General features: G+C 38.5%; 2 protein-coding genes and 1 long non-coding RNA gene across 4 annotated transcripts; 1 reads left to right on the forward strand and 2 right to left on the reverse strand.

Annotated features, from left to right (window-relative positions):
• The first annotated feature begins 1,237 nt into the window (after positions 1-1,237).
• LOC113775221 lies at positions 1,238-1,843 on the forward strand. The gene is made up of 2 exons (XR_003468862.1): positions 1,238-1,467; positions 1,576-1,843. It is a non-coding gene; the product is annotated as an uncharacterized LOC113775221 (long non-coding RNA).
• A 1,014-nt stretch (positions 1,844-2,857) lies between these two features.
• On the reverse strand, positions 2,858-5,602 carry LOC113776873 (protein CHUP1, chloroplastic). Of its 2 annotated transcripts, none has more exons than XM_027321926.1 (5): positions 4,605-5,602; positions 4,096-4,412; positions 3,893-4,004; positions 3,419-3,550; positions 2,858-3,267 (listed from the first exon to the last, which is right to left on the reverse strand). In XM_027321926.1, the coding sequence occupies exons 1-5, from the start codon at positions 5,349-5,351 to the stop codon at positions 3,115-3,117; spliced, it is 1,461 nt and encodes a 486-aa protein (XP_027177727.1). In that variant the 5' UTR covers positions 5,352-5,602; the 3' UTR covers positions 2,858-3,114. The 2 variants fall into 2 exon arrangements, with proteins under 2 accessions (XP_027177727.1, XP_027177733.1); XM_027321932.1 differs by having other exon boundaries at positions 3,102-3,274; positions 4,605-5,599.
• A 2,121-nt stretch (positions 5,603-7,723) lies between these two features.
• Positions 7,724-12,270, reverse strand: LOC113780295 (potassium transporter 1). The gene is made up of 9 exons (XM_027326110.1): positions 12,061-12,270; positions 11,026-11,269; positions 10,362-10,607; positions 10,101-10,151; positions 9,728-9,988; positions 9,594-9,646; positions 9,377-9,491; positions 9,040-9,294; positions 7,724-8,942 (listed from the first exon to the last, which is right to left on the reverse strand). The coding sequence occupies exons 1-9, from the start codon at positions 12,109-12,111 to the stop codon at positions 7,936-7,938; spliced, it is 2,283 nt and encodes a 760-aa protein (XP_027181911.1). The 5' UTR covers positions 12,112-12,270; the 3' UTR covers positions 7,724-7,935.
• Between the last annotated feature and the right edge of the window lie 2,002 nt (positions 12,271-14,272).

A 14,272-nucleotide genomic window follows, 5' to 3' on the forward strand; every position in this document is an offset into this window, starting at 1 on the left:
GGGAGTGTTTGGATAGCACAAATATCTCAAATAATATTAAATATTTCGCTTGCATCATAAACACATTTCCCAACTCACTTTTTTATATTTCCAATTACCTTTTTATCTCACATACATCACATCGCAAAAAATGCCACAGTAATTATTCCAAATAATATTTCAAATAAGTCTATAAAGTAGGAGCTAGGGTTTGGTTTGGTGTAAACTTTTGCTGTTACTTTTTATTTTACCAAAATTGTCCCTTCATGTTAAGATCAAACAATTTTACAACTTTCACGTACATTGTTAAGATGATAACTATTGTCACATCTTTTGGAAACTCACGATAATTGCTATGATTGTTGAAAACATCTTCTATTCAGCATCACCCATAATAAACTACTCATTAAAGCTATCGTCTATTGAACTCAAAATGATTTCAATAAATATAATAAAAAAAATTTATAAATATTTGTCCTATTAATTGCACACACATTAGTGAATACAGATTAGCGTCGTATATCTCTACATAGTTCTATAACAATTCCAAAGTTCCTCCAAATTATAATATCCATTATGCAAATTTTGAACCGTAAGACTTCAGTCATGAATTCTCTGGTATAAAAATAATTGATGGTTCTTGAGAATCTTGTCTCATTCTCGATCTATTTCTCTTTTTTTTTTTGTTTAAGAGAGATCCTAGGGAAAAAAAAAGGAATGTTTTGATAATATAAGAAATGAACAAAAACCATAACCCCCTGTATTGTGTGGGGACAACGTCTGGATACATTTGATTGATGAATGAGAATTAATTAATATTTGGTCGCGCAAAGTAACACACAAAATTTCTTCTACGTTCGAAAAAAAAAAAAAATAGGGCGCAAAAGCTCAGTGGCCACCAAGGTTGATTTTAGGTGGGTCTTAAGACCTTACTTGGACTGTAGGTGGGGGTTCAAATCCCACATGTAACAAAAAAAATTTAAGAATTATGTCAAATCACTCTCTTGGTCTAGTAAAGTTTGTGATTTATTAGTCCCTAACACAAAACCTTTTTAGGCTCCTTCTCTCTTGTAGTTTAGGATAGATAGGTTATATAATAGTTGTCGTCTCCAGAAAAAAAAAAAAGAAATAAGAATTTATAATTTTATATAAAGTATTGGTGTGGAAAAACGTAATTAGCCCATACAGGCTTTGGATGCCGGGTTCAAGTATTCGGATCGCTTCGTCAAAACAGCGAGAGTCGGATTTGGTCCAAACTTCACTTACAAGGGACCCACCCCAAGTTCGCCGCCCAATTCATAAACTACTCTCAATACGCAGTTTTTGGTCTAGGGTTTCCTTTATAACCTCCTATCGCATCGTCCCCACCCCCTCAGCATTTTACCCTGCTCCCCGCCGCAGCAAATTGTTTGGACTGCAAAAGAAGAAAAAAGGAAGGGGAAGAAGAAGTAAGCAAATCCTCGTCAATCTGCAACAATGAGAGCTAAGGTTGTTAATCAACTCATCATTAATTTATATTGCTCATATGCTGGTTTGATTTTCTAGCTGGGAAGTGAAGGATATTGATTTGTTGTGATTTTTATTTTGCATATTCAGTGGAAGAAGAAGCGGATGAGGAGGTTGAAGAGAAAGCGCCGAAAGATGAGGCAGAGATCGAAGTAACCCCGCAACAAATAAACGTGCAATTTTAATCTTTCTTTAATTGATATCGTGTTGTGTCATGATGATGTGTTGAGACTTAAACTTTTAACTGCAAGTTTTAGTTTTTATGGTACTTGATGTAATTCTGCAACTGGGATTATTATGTGAAAGTCCGACTTAGGAAGTGGTCTTGTGATATTGGGCAGATCAATTTTCGTGTTGATTTCGGCTTATTAGTTTTGTTTAATTTGTTGTGATTTGGTTGGATGGTGGTGTGTTTGCAATTGGGTTGAATGCTTGTGACTCTTGAGTGGCTAATCTGGACAGGGGTCAAACTAAACGAAATAAAACTTTTGAGTGCAATTTCCGGGGTGTAATGCAACTCCCAGGAAGACCATTTCCATGTTCACGGATTTTGACACAATCCCACTGGGTGGAATTCTCTGTTTAGGTCAGGGTTATGGCCTGATTCTTGTGCCCGTTGCATATATAGGATTCATTTGAAGGTGATCAAGCAGTTCATCATACCTAGAAGGATATCAAAGTAGACATCTATAACTGCAAACACGACCTTTGCCAGGAAAAAGTTGATGAAATAGTTGTATACTTCTAGTTTTCTGGCATTGAATTATGGGCATGTATGGCCCTCTGACGAGGCATTTTATTCTGCTAAAGCTGAGAGAAGTTGGATGTTCTAAGATGCCTGGAAATTGTTCAGCGTGTGCCGTTTTGGTTTTCTAAAGCTCACCCTATCAAAGTTTCTGCTTAGTTAATTTTCCTTGGTGCACTCGTTGTAACTTTTGTTGGGGGTTGTACTCTAATACATTTTTGATGTATGTTGCCATGCTGGTGCTAAAAGAACTTGAGTCGCAGTTTTTGCATCATACATGAATGCACTGGATAGCTCCATTGTAGTCCATTTTAAAGTCTGAATGTCCAGGGAATATTTCATAGTAATGCATTGGGGATTGTGGCTTGCAGATGAGCATTGAAATGGAGCAAATCTTCCAGTTTCTAGTGTCATATCACATAGACATCCAACAATACTACATTTACTGCGAATCTCTTCTCGTATGGTAGAAGAAATTTTTTTTGGTTGGTTGGTTTTTCCAAGGCCATCATGGATCCTCATATATATCTTTTTGGATGGGAAATACGTCTAGTATGTTATTTCGGATGGGAAGCACTAGAAAATTAGTAGCAGGGGCATGATGATTTGTTAGTTCAGAATACGGAGTAAATGTCAAAATCATTCGATTAAACTTTTGGGCTTGGTGGAGCAAAGAAGATAATAATGAGGAGGTAGCAAAAAATAAAAAATAAAAAATAAAAAAAATTTAATAGCGTTTGTTTCAGAACTTCTGCGTCAATATTTTACATGGTCCTAGTGAAGTCTCTAAGCGGAGAGAGTAGTACCAGTGGTAGTAATTCTGCAAATGGATTGCACTTGCGAGATGGTAGCGATACAGCGCTTTCAATCGTTCTGTAAATGGATCACACTTGCACAAAAAATCTCGCATTATCTAGCGACATTCGGTTGTAATCTGCATTCATAGAGAAGCTTGTAATTCCACTATTGTGTTGGGCCGGTCGTACTAAATCTCCGTAGTTCTTCAAATGCGAGCAGAGTATCTGCATCAAAACCGCCTGCAAACTGGACGATTTTGATTGTTAGTGTAGAATAGAACGTGGCGGAAGGTAAAATCAATCAGAAAGTCCCAGCAAAAGTTTAGCAAGGGGAAGTTCCATTCCATAGGAATCTTGGGAGGTTAAGGATGGGTATATAAACACTAAACACCTGGTGAACTCGATAGGCAAAGCGAACCCCTTGGATTAGTAGGTCGTCGTCTTGGACGGATCCAATGCTTTCCAGTTCCTTAGCTATCCTCTTCATGTACTGCCTTGCCAGCGCCACTGAGCTGAACTTTAGCTGCAAAGAATACAGACTATATTTTAAAACAATCAATCATTAATAATCACATGTTTTGTAAATTAGAATTCAGAAGCCCCGTAGCTTAGAGAAAAGCGATGGGAATGGGGTTAAAAGAAGGGCAAATTGCAAACGGTTTTCGTGTCGTCTCTTAATTACTGATTGTCAAGTCAAGTGGCAGGAGTTCGCTAGTCTTAAATCTTAATTAGGCGGTATATAATTTTTGTATTTTTATTATTCAGCCGTTGAAATGTCATTATCAGGTGAAGAAAGATTAGTAGTAATATGACTACTGTGTCTACTAAAAGCTTTTCACTGAAGCTCTCCGGTGTTTCCACCTACCTGTCCAATCACTCCTGTATCCAGCATCCATGCCCAAGGAATGTGCAATTCTCTGTATTTCTTGCTCATGCCTTCTCTCACCCTTTCAATGTTGTTAGTGCTTTTCTCCAATCTGCGCTCGGATCAGTTTAAACATGTTATAATTTCAAGGGATCTAAAAAAGTAGCAGATTGTAGTAACCACAAGCGTGTGTACATTCTCGCCTGTCTTGCAATGCCTGCATTTTTCTCAGGGACTCTGTCAACTGCTGTTTCGGATTGTCCTTGTATGACGAGACTTCAGATTCCAGGTTTTTCATTTCTCTGTAGCTGCAAGCGGCTTCCCTCAGTGCATCTGCTTTTCTTTCTGGCCACTGCGGAAAATGTTTCAAAACAGCCCTCTCATCGACCAGGCAGGATAATTGCCCATCTAGCCATTTTACAAATGATTCCACTTCAGAAATATCTGCAAATGCTGCATCCTGCACTTCCCTTGACAAGAAACTCACTAGTTCCCCATGCGTTTCCACATCTGATTTTATCTGCATCACGAGGACATGACATGTAGTATAGTAAAAAATAAAATAAAATCCTCGAAAAAAAAAATCAAGATTTGTAAATTTTGATAAAACAACAATGAAAATCCAATTAAGTTGTGCTCAAGTGCAGTTAATAGGAGTCATGCCAACTTCCTGATATAAAAAGGTGATGAAAATGGATATTACTGCGCTCACATTTAAGAGGTAAGTGGATCGATTTTCGATCTCTCCTATCATGTTCTTTGGACTCAGGATTGGCGGATGTCCTGTTGAACCAGCTCTGTTCTCCTTCTGGGCATCTCTTTTCATAAGTGCTCGGTAGAATTCCACCACCTCTGGAGCGCGACGGAGAGTTTTTGATCTACCAAGAAGTTTTGATGGTAGAGGTGGTGGGGGAGGGGGTGGCGCTGCTGCAGGGGCATGCAACAACCTATTTCCATTTGATTCAGGTATTGGCCCCGGCAATGCTAATTTGACTGATTTGGCTTGTCTTTCTTTATGAGCTGCAGGTTTTATGAGATCTTCTCTCGCGCCTTTCTTCTCCTCCAATGCGAGATTAGGCTCTGGCTTCTCCACCGCGAAAGTCTGCTTGTGCTGAGATCTGTCTGTGATCTTGGCGTCCGTGGAACTCTGCAACTTCTTCCAGAGCATGGATTTTCTCTCGACATCATGGGCTTTTAGCGTAGTCACTTGTGCTCGCAAGCGGGCTACTTCTTGCCTCAGCTCCAAATTTTCCTTCTCCAGGAAAGTGATCCTTGCCTGAGAAGCTTCAAGTTCTTTCCTCGCGATGCCGCCATCCATCGGCATTATCTCCTCCAACATTTCTGTCTCTCTCGTGATTAGAGAAGCAGGAGATATAGATAGCTTGATCTTCCTGTCTTGGTCTGTCAGGGATGGCTGGAGAGGTTGCAGTTTGTTACGGCTGAGCCCTGCATGCTTCATACTTCAAAGAGGAATTCTGTTGTCTTGGGAGGACGTCTGGGCCATTGCAGAAATGCAAACACCAATTCGGTTCACTTCTCAGTCTAATTGAGAGCTGAGCCCAGGAGTGGTTTTCTAAGAGTTTGCAGGAAAAGAGATTTGTGTGGTAGCTTTCTCTAAGTTGTCAAGTTAGGTGCCATTTAATTTTCAACGGATGTTACCGGTTGATGTATCAGTCTTTTGCTCCTCTTACACTCTCCAAGAAATTAAACCTTTTTCTCTGTGCAATATGCTCTTCTTTTTCATGTGGTTTTGGTCATGACTTATGAGGGAGGGTAAAGAGGAAATGAACCTCCAACAGTGAGATCAACACCGTGCGTGGGGCATTCTCACCTAGACGGTACCTCGTATAAATTATTCTAATAATCAATCTTGATTTACTCGTAAGAGTTAGCAATAATTAGTGTGGATCATTAAACATCAACCGACGAAATTTTTTCTTGATTGCAAAAGAGCAACCACATTTATTAAGTCTAGACACATGTACAAAACTCGATGAACTATGCTCGAGCGTCCACGTGTTAAGTCTTGGATTGGGGGATCTAAATCATTAGAAGAACTAGAAGTCTTTTTTCTTTTTTCTGTGTGTGTGTGTGTGTGTGGTTTGCATTTCAAAAGTCCACGTGGAAAAATTTGTGACATGTCTGCCACTTGAAGTCTTCAATATCGGGAGAACACTCGTTATTCTTTGCTTGTGAAGCTGGCTAGGTAAAGAAGTCGAAAAGAATGGGAAACAAAGGGGCGTGTGTGGGTGTGACTGATGCCGACGGAGGAGAAATTAAGCAAAAGTGTAGCCCCTATTCCTACAGGCTACAGCCCAAATCTTAACTTAATTTTTACTTAAATCTGCATTGATTCCCTTAAATCAATCAATGAGGAGTTGTGGCTTATATTTACACCGACCAAATCTATAATGATTTTAACGTTCACTTTCTTTGGTGGTTGAAGAAGAATACAAAATCAAAAAACTCATGATTAAGTGGAGAAATCAAGCAATTTAAGTTACCATATGTTGCTTGAAAGTAGCTATAATGTCGTCAATTTATTGAAAGAATACATACGCTTTATAATACTGGGAAAGAAATCAAGAAAACGTGCTGCTACTTCGCTTGAATTCATTCATTCATTACAGCTGCTGCTTCAAGTGATGCCCAGCTGTTGGGAAAGAAAATCAGCCGCGTAATGTATCAGATCAGATTACCAAGTCCGTGTAGTGTGAGTGTTGAGGACCTTGACTCAAAGTCTTCCCAGCGTCTATCAGATCAGTTGGCGTTGGTCCTTCCACGCACTGATTTTTATCAAATACTAGTAGGTGTTACTAGTTGCCTTGGGTCCAGGGGAAGCTCCGGCCGTCACAATTGATCAGTCAAAGAAATTGTTTGGGTTTCCGAGTTTGAACTTTCAAGTTCAACCATCCTTGGACGCAGGGTTTATTGCAGGGAATCGGCCACTGCTCGTCTATTCTTCTTAATTGAAAGCCACATTGAATGTAGCCAACCAAATGAGTGCGACTGACAATTTTAGATCTTTTTTACTAATTCACTGTTAAATTTGTCTGTGTTGGCCTTGATGATGACAACTCTGTCATCTGTGTTAAGAGATGGGGCCTTTGGCTATGCAATTCGAAAGGCATACCCGAATTTTTTGGTGCAAAGTGTTTTTGTTGGCTGATCATGAAGTGAGAATCACATAAAACAATTTGACACACACAAATCATTGATTTCTTCAAGTCTTTAATGATATGAATAGCTTATAAACCAGATTTGCTGGTGCAGAAAATGATATCTGGACCACCAAATTAAAATTTTTTTTTTTAAAAAAAAAGAAAATCTTTTGCAACGCAACGTTGGTCTACTCAATTTTTAGAGTCTTCAAGGAGCTGATGTCCTTTTATGGGAGAATACTATTGAAGTTCCAAATTCAATATCCGTAATACATTTGCAATTGACATAAATAAAAAGAAACTGAAAAACACGGCTCTTCTTAATTGATCATTTCTGGCACTTCAATTATCTATCCAGCTAATCATTGATTTGAGAGGCTTATCTCCGCAGCTTGATTTTGTAGATAATCACTTTTAGTGAGAAACAATTTTAGATCTTACCCATTAAGGGTTTAGCTTGTTTTTTATGAGCAAACATGGGCACCTACACTAATGAGATATACAAGATTATGCATAACGAAGTACAAAAGACTATGGTCAGTGATTTTAGTTTTGAATGGCTCAATAAATTTTGGATGTGGCCGAGCCTCCAACCTTATGACGAGAATTATCAGTTGTATTTCTTTTTTGACAATCAGTGGTCAAACTCAAAAAGATACGAAAATTTGTGTATTCAAATGTATATCTACTGCTTTTTGATCATGTTCTGGCACTTGTATATACAGAGTACATTTAGCAGTGCTAAATTTTTAACCTGAAGCTCATAGATGAGGAAACTTCAGCTTGGGTAACATTTTGTTCACCAGCTTCCATCACAAAAGTCAGCAGCACAGTCGCAATGTAGCATATCCTGACGCTTCTCTCTGCAGATTCTGTCAGAAATTAGACATAGTAAATCATACCCACTTCCAACAATGATGTAGGAGGCACATTCAGCACCACCTCAGGTCGCCTAGTATTCCTGCTTAAGAAAGCATAAATTACGTTAATGGCCACTTTCTTGAAAATCGAAGATGATTTCTTTGCCCTGGCATAAGAATGCCCCAGGATGTAAGCCATGCCAGCTTCCCTCGCTCTCAGTATGTGTAGTGATTCGTCCTTCAGGTGAGGTCTTTTGCAATGTCCATCTTGTGAAATCAACACTCCGACATTTTTAGACTGCATCGTTGTCTCTCCCTGATTTGGATAGGAGAGTATCTGCTCAGAAACATCGACGGCTTCATCATCAGAGTTTCCAGAACATGTGCAAATTTGCATCCTTAGTGTTGGCTCATTTTCTCCTTCCGTTTCGATGAAGTTAACAATTTCAGACACCAGTCTGTTCTCAAAATCATAGTTTTCCTGTTGTAGGTCTTTGTAGCCATATCTGATGACGCACCGGTACATGCCATAGTCTTCTGGATATATCCTGGTTACTAGAAACCGTTCCTTCTCGCTGATATAGGGAACTTGAACAGACTTTACGCATACAAAAACTAGCACTTCATGAAAAGCAGGCAAGTTTGTCACAAAGTGCCCAAAAATGGCTGGTATGCCTGTCACTAGATTGGTGTAAATAAGCCCAATTCCAGGAACTCGAACCATTCCGAGACTAGGTCCTGAAGACAATATCCTGTCCATTGAAACCTTGTTCTCCAAATCAAACTGGTGCTTCTTGAGGGATCCATAGTTCCAGATGAACATTGTGGCCATGAGAGTCCACGACAGAAGTAGTGAAATCCAACCACCATCCAGGACCTTAAAGAAGACTGCTGACAGGTACAGGAGCTCTATCGACCCAAAAATTACTAAGAAGGAAGCAGCCACTACAGCCTTTTGCTTCCATACTATTACCATCACCAGGGTCATCAAACATGTTGTTACAAACATAACAGATGTTACCGATAGTCCTGCCAAAACACAGAGCAAGGACATGAAAGACTATGGTCAGTCTGGACATAAATGGTTTACATGTGACACTTAAGCATTTATGGTCAAAGTTTGTACCATAAGCATGTCCGATCCTGTTTGTGTCTCTCAATATGATTGTCACAATTAAACATAGGCACATTAATATCCAATTGATTTCCGGAATGTAGATCTGACCATATATTTTACTTGATGTATGGACAATCTTCACACGCGGAAAACAATGTAACGCACAGCACTGGCTTACAATGGAGAAGGTAGCAGATATTACTGCTTGACTTCCCACAACTGCTGCTAATGTGGCCACTATAAACACTGGCCAAAATACGGGTTCTGTACATAGATCAGTAGCATAATTAGAAGACACAACAGAGAAATATAGCCAGTTACTTGGAAGCCCTCATAAACATCTTGCCTGGTATGGCCTTGTAGAAGCTGCTTTCAATATCGTGATGATGCTGAGAGAGATATGCAGCCTCACCCAAATATGCAAGAATCAGACATGGATATACGAGAAATATAAAAGCCACCTGCAGGTTTATTCAAAATGTTAAATTAGAAAATGTTATGATTGCCTTCTTGTTCTCAAATTGGCAGTCACGGAAAGCAGAGTCCTCAGACTGATAGTTTACCTTAATTGACAATGCCGAAAAATGGCCCAGGACAGCAAACATTGTCTCCACGCCTGTGAAAGGAATTCAATAATGTGAAGTCTTAATGAACTTTTCCAACCAGAAAGAGTATATCAGAAGAGTGAAGGGAATACCGGTAATTGAGAGAACTACTCCTCCTAAAGACACCCAACCTTCCCAGCCTGTTTCTTTTAGAAATTTCAACATGTAAATTGGAGATAGAGCTTGATATATGTGTGGGTTCCACCTGATTATGTTATACATACCAATGCTGCTGATGCAGAGCAGCCATGCTATAACAATTGGAGCAAATAAAAAAGCAACCCTACTTGTTCCATGATGTTGAATATAAAATAGTACCACCAGAATGACACAGGAGATCACCACAACATAATCTGGAATCAATATATTGCACGAGATAGAGTAGTGAGAATGGACAAAAAGAAAGTTCAAATTTGATTGAACCCCTAGAAAGATCTACAAATTAACATATTGAGAATGACTCACTCTCATGAAGTTCTGAGGCTTTAATTTTAACGCCCGAAACAGCTGAAAGAACTGAAAATAAAAATGTATCACAACTTTATTTACGATAGCTACAATCTGAAAAAAGAAACAAACATTCTGTAGGAAAAGATGATGGGTAATATTGAGACATCTAAGGCTACAGTTCGCTTTCAGGTGTTGGATATAGGAAATGTCTGTTCACTACCAATTCCACCAGTTAACAACTTATGAGACTGTATTCTGGAGCCTACAACAAGTTACCTGATATTGCAGGAGTAAATATGCCATCACCAATGGCCATACAAGTCCCCAGAAGAACAAAGATCAAGAGTATATTCCGAAACTTTTGGTGCTTCTCAGCAAAAGACTTCAAAAAAGCGCTATCCCAAGTGTCTGCTGACCCTTCTGTTGCGTAAGAGGACAATTTCTTATCCGAATCCTGTTGATTGGGAAGAATACTAAGTCTTGCATGTCTGCACAGTAGAGAGTATAATGCAAAAGTGCCTCCTGCACCAAAGAAAAAGTCACAAAAAGGTGATGCAGGCATCTTCTCTATAGGTTCAAAATGAAAGTGTACAGACACTTGGGCCTCCAAAGCATATACAAAATGGAACGTGGAAATGTTTGGGCAAATAGTAATATGCGAGACGTAGGACAATATCCAACTGAAATGGTCTCGAAGCTCTAACAATAGGAAAGGAGAATAGGATAACGCTTTAGTTGCAAAACACATTCGAACTTGTTCATGACAGTAATAGCTCAAGAACAAAATTCTCTAGTAAATAAGTTTCTTATTCAGATTCCTAAATAATTGATACTACTTTGATTATGTAAGCCAAATTTTTAGGTTGTAGTAAGTTTTTTTGTTTACTTGAATCTCTAAAGAATCTCATAAAAAAGGACCAGAGAGGATGACAAACTATACCTTCTCCATTATCATCAGCAGACATGACAATGATTATGTATTTGCAAAGAGCAATAAGGGTAAACGTCCAGAAGATGAAGGACAGCACCCCATAAATCTCCTCATCATCCTCATGAACCCTAAGCTTTCCAGAAAATGTGGTCTTGTAAACATAGAGAGGAGAAGTACTGAGATCACCATAAACAACTCCAAGGCTCTGATAAGCCAATGTGAGTGCAGAAATGCATGATGCCTTCTCCAAGTTCTGATTCAGGACAGAGAAAAGGTTGGACCAAGTTCAAAAAATGTTAAACCCACAAATTTAAAAGCAAAAAAAATCTTTTGTAGATGAAAGCCAATGTCCTTCTCTTCTGATGAAGTCCATGAATTAATTTCCAGTGGAAAGAGGAGATAAATTTCTAGTTTTTCAAATGATCATCCCCCATCATTCACGAATCCAACAGAAATTTATTGCAACTTCCACGTCCTCACTCCTTAGTACTTGAAGATTGAGGTAATTCACTTCATCTGATATGGGCATCATCATTTAAAGGAAATATAAGCGGAAAAAAAAAACTCACCAGCCATATAATGTACTATGAAAAAACCATAATATCCGGCCTCACTCATTCAGCCTTGACTTCACTTATATTGACAACTTCAGCTGAACTGGCAAAAAACACTCTATTTGCAAAGCTTGCATTTTTGGAAAGGCAGAATGGTCATAATACCACTCAGAACATACATAATGCCCCATCCCCAATTCTAAGGCACCAAAAATGCATCATCACATTCTTGTCCTACTAATATTATTGATGCAAGCTGTGTCCTTGCAGCAAAATTTGCCATAGAACAAAAAAAAGCTACACACTTTATCTTCGGCTTTCCACTAGAAAATCTAACATTGGGTCATTCACCGACCTCCGTCAATGCTGTGGACAATGACAAGTCATTCTCAGCAAATTGCAGTGAACCCTTTTGGTTATTGGTGGAGTAACTCTTACAAACGGAAGAATTAAAATGGCCAAATTCAGAAAACAGGGGAATTGGTATTACCTGCTTAGGACTTCCATTCTCTACAGATTCTTGGTGGGGTGGTGAGTTCATGGGTAGCTGGACTCAGAAAATATAGTATAAGGAAATTTTCAAGAGTTGTGAGCAAATGAAAGGGAAAGGGCAATCAATTTAAAGAGAATGAGTCAGAAGAGCAGGAAAGCTGATAGGAAGAGGGAGTGAAGAAGACTTGCTAAAGATAAAAAGAGTGAGGAAGAGAAGGAAGCAGGGAATGTAGGTAGGGAGTGGAGAACATACAAATGTCAGTCAGTCGGTCGGTCAGTCAGGTAAACAGGCAAATGCTGTGTACGCAAAGAAGTTGCAGAATGCATTAAATGCTCTCTCTCTCTCATGGTCATTTCTTGCGTTTATCCTTTGTACTTAATGCAGCACTACTTGCTTTCTACTTTTGGATTTCCATTTTTTTCTCCATTGGTCAAGAGGTGTACTAGGACTTTGTTGGGCTGTCAAAAAATTTAGAACTTAATCAAGTCAACTAAAATTAAGTATAATCTGAATGATAGTTTAATTGAGGAAATTTTTGGTAAGTAGTAGTGTTTACTGCATGATGATCCCATGGGTTTGAATTAGCAGTCTTTTAGGCATATAGTTTTCGAAAAATTTCATCTTGATGATATTACCTTGGTAAGATAGCCATTTGGAGAAGTTCATGAGAGTGAAAGTTTTTGTGAAGTTTGCACGTCTTCCGAGCATATTTCTGGAACCTAGGATTCTGGTCGATTTGTCTGAGATTGAAATTGAAACCGTGAATAATCCATGTGAATGTCCAATTCTAAGCGAACAAGTTGAGCTTCTCACGAAAATTTCGTAGGCACCCGTCTTCTCCGAATCCTTCTCGGAATCCTAATCTCTCTCTTGATTTCACCTACGCTTCTTCATGTAAATAATATATCATCCTACAAAGTGACTCCGATTTCATCATGATGATGACCCCATCAGTACACATTTCATGATGAACTTTTCCTAATAGAGAACAATAATGCTTCTGATACCAAACAATTGACACATTATTGAAAACTAAAAGAGTACTACTCCATTTATTTCCATGACTTATAGAAATTAGGGAAGGAGACTAGAAGTCCTTAGACAACGCCTGCAGAAGCTTGGGTCCGCAATTATAGTAAATAATTGGATGATAATATTATAATTTGCCGACAAGTTCAAGTTGACTCCGGTGGCAAATGCTCTGAAACAAGAAAGGACGGGGTTTTTCCCCCGGCGGCGCATCTCCTGTGCTCAAGTTAGTAAAACGGTGTAGCTTTTTTCAGTAGTGTTTATCTTATCCGGCCAAAGATTCCAAACCCTTTTGTTGTTGTAGGTTGGTATTTGTTTACCATTGTATGTGCATGACCTCAAGATTTTAAGTAAGATGTCTTCTTCCTTTCGTTACACCACTTGGCTTCACATTTTGAGGCGTGCTTCCTCGTTAACTTTTTTGACACCTGGAATACACGTGTCACTTCACTCTAAATAAACTGCCACCCATCTTTTCTCATACTGAGCTCCTTCAACATCCAAATGTGCATATTCTTCTGACAAATTTGCGTGAAAAATCTTATTGAATTCCTTCTGAACTGCAATTAGATCCCTCCAAGTATCTTCTTCTCGTGTTTGACAAAAAAAAAAAAAAAAAAAGAAGTATCTTCTTCTCGTGTTTTTGTCTTCAAGGAATCTTAAACTTCCCCTTCTGGAAGCTGATGAAATGTTATTAATTATACTAGTATATATATTTATATATATATTATCCTTTCGGCCATGGATTCATGTACTTTCCCAACTGCAGTCACATCAAGCCCAAAACGCATTTTCGTTTATTTTCCCATAATACGATGACGATCCCACCAAAGCAGAGATTCGATTTCGTTTCGTACGAAATACTAACAACTTTAGAATAGGCTAGGAGGATGACACCGCGTGATGCGCGGTGTAATTTTCAATCTTACCCATAAATATTTAATTATTTAAATTCAGATATTAAATATGAAAAATTACATAAAAGTGCATCTATATTTTTGCAGTTTTTGTTATTTTATTAAATAGTGAAAATAAGCTACAGTTTTAGCTTTTGCAGTTTTCATAATTTTTTTTGCATAAAAAAAACTTTAAAATAATATACAATCATATCGAGACATAAAACGAGAATAAAATCCCCAAACAGCCATCTTGCTGCAACTAAAAAATGGTGGAGCATAAC

Source organism: Coffea eugenioides, chromosome 1, assembly GCF_003713205.1.
Source record: "Coffea eugenioides isolate CCC68of chromosome 1, Ceug_1.0, whole genome shotgun sequence".
NCBI classification, from domain to species: domain Eukaryota; kingdom Viridiplantae; phylum Streptophyta; class Magnoliopsida; order Gentianales; family Rubiaceae; genus Coffea; species Coffea eugenioides.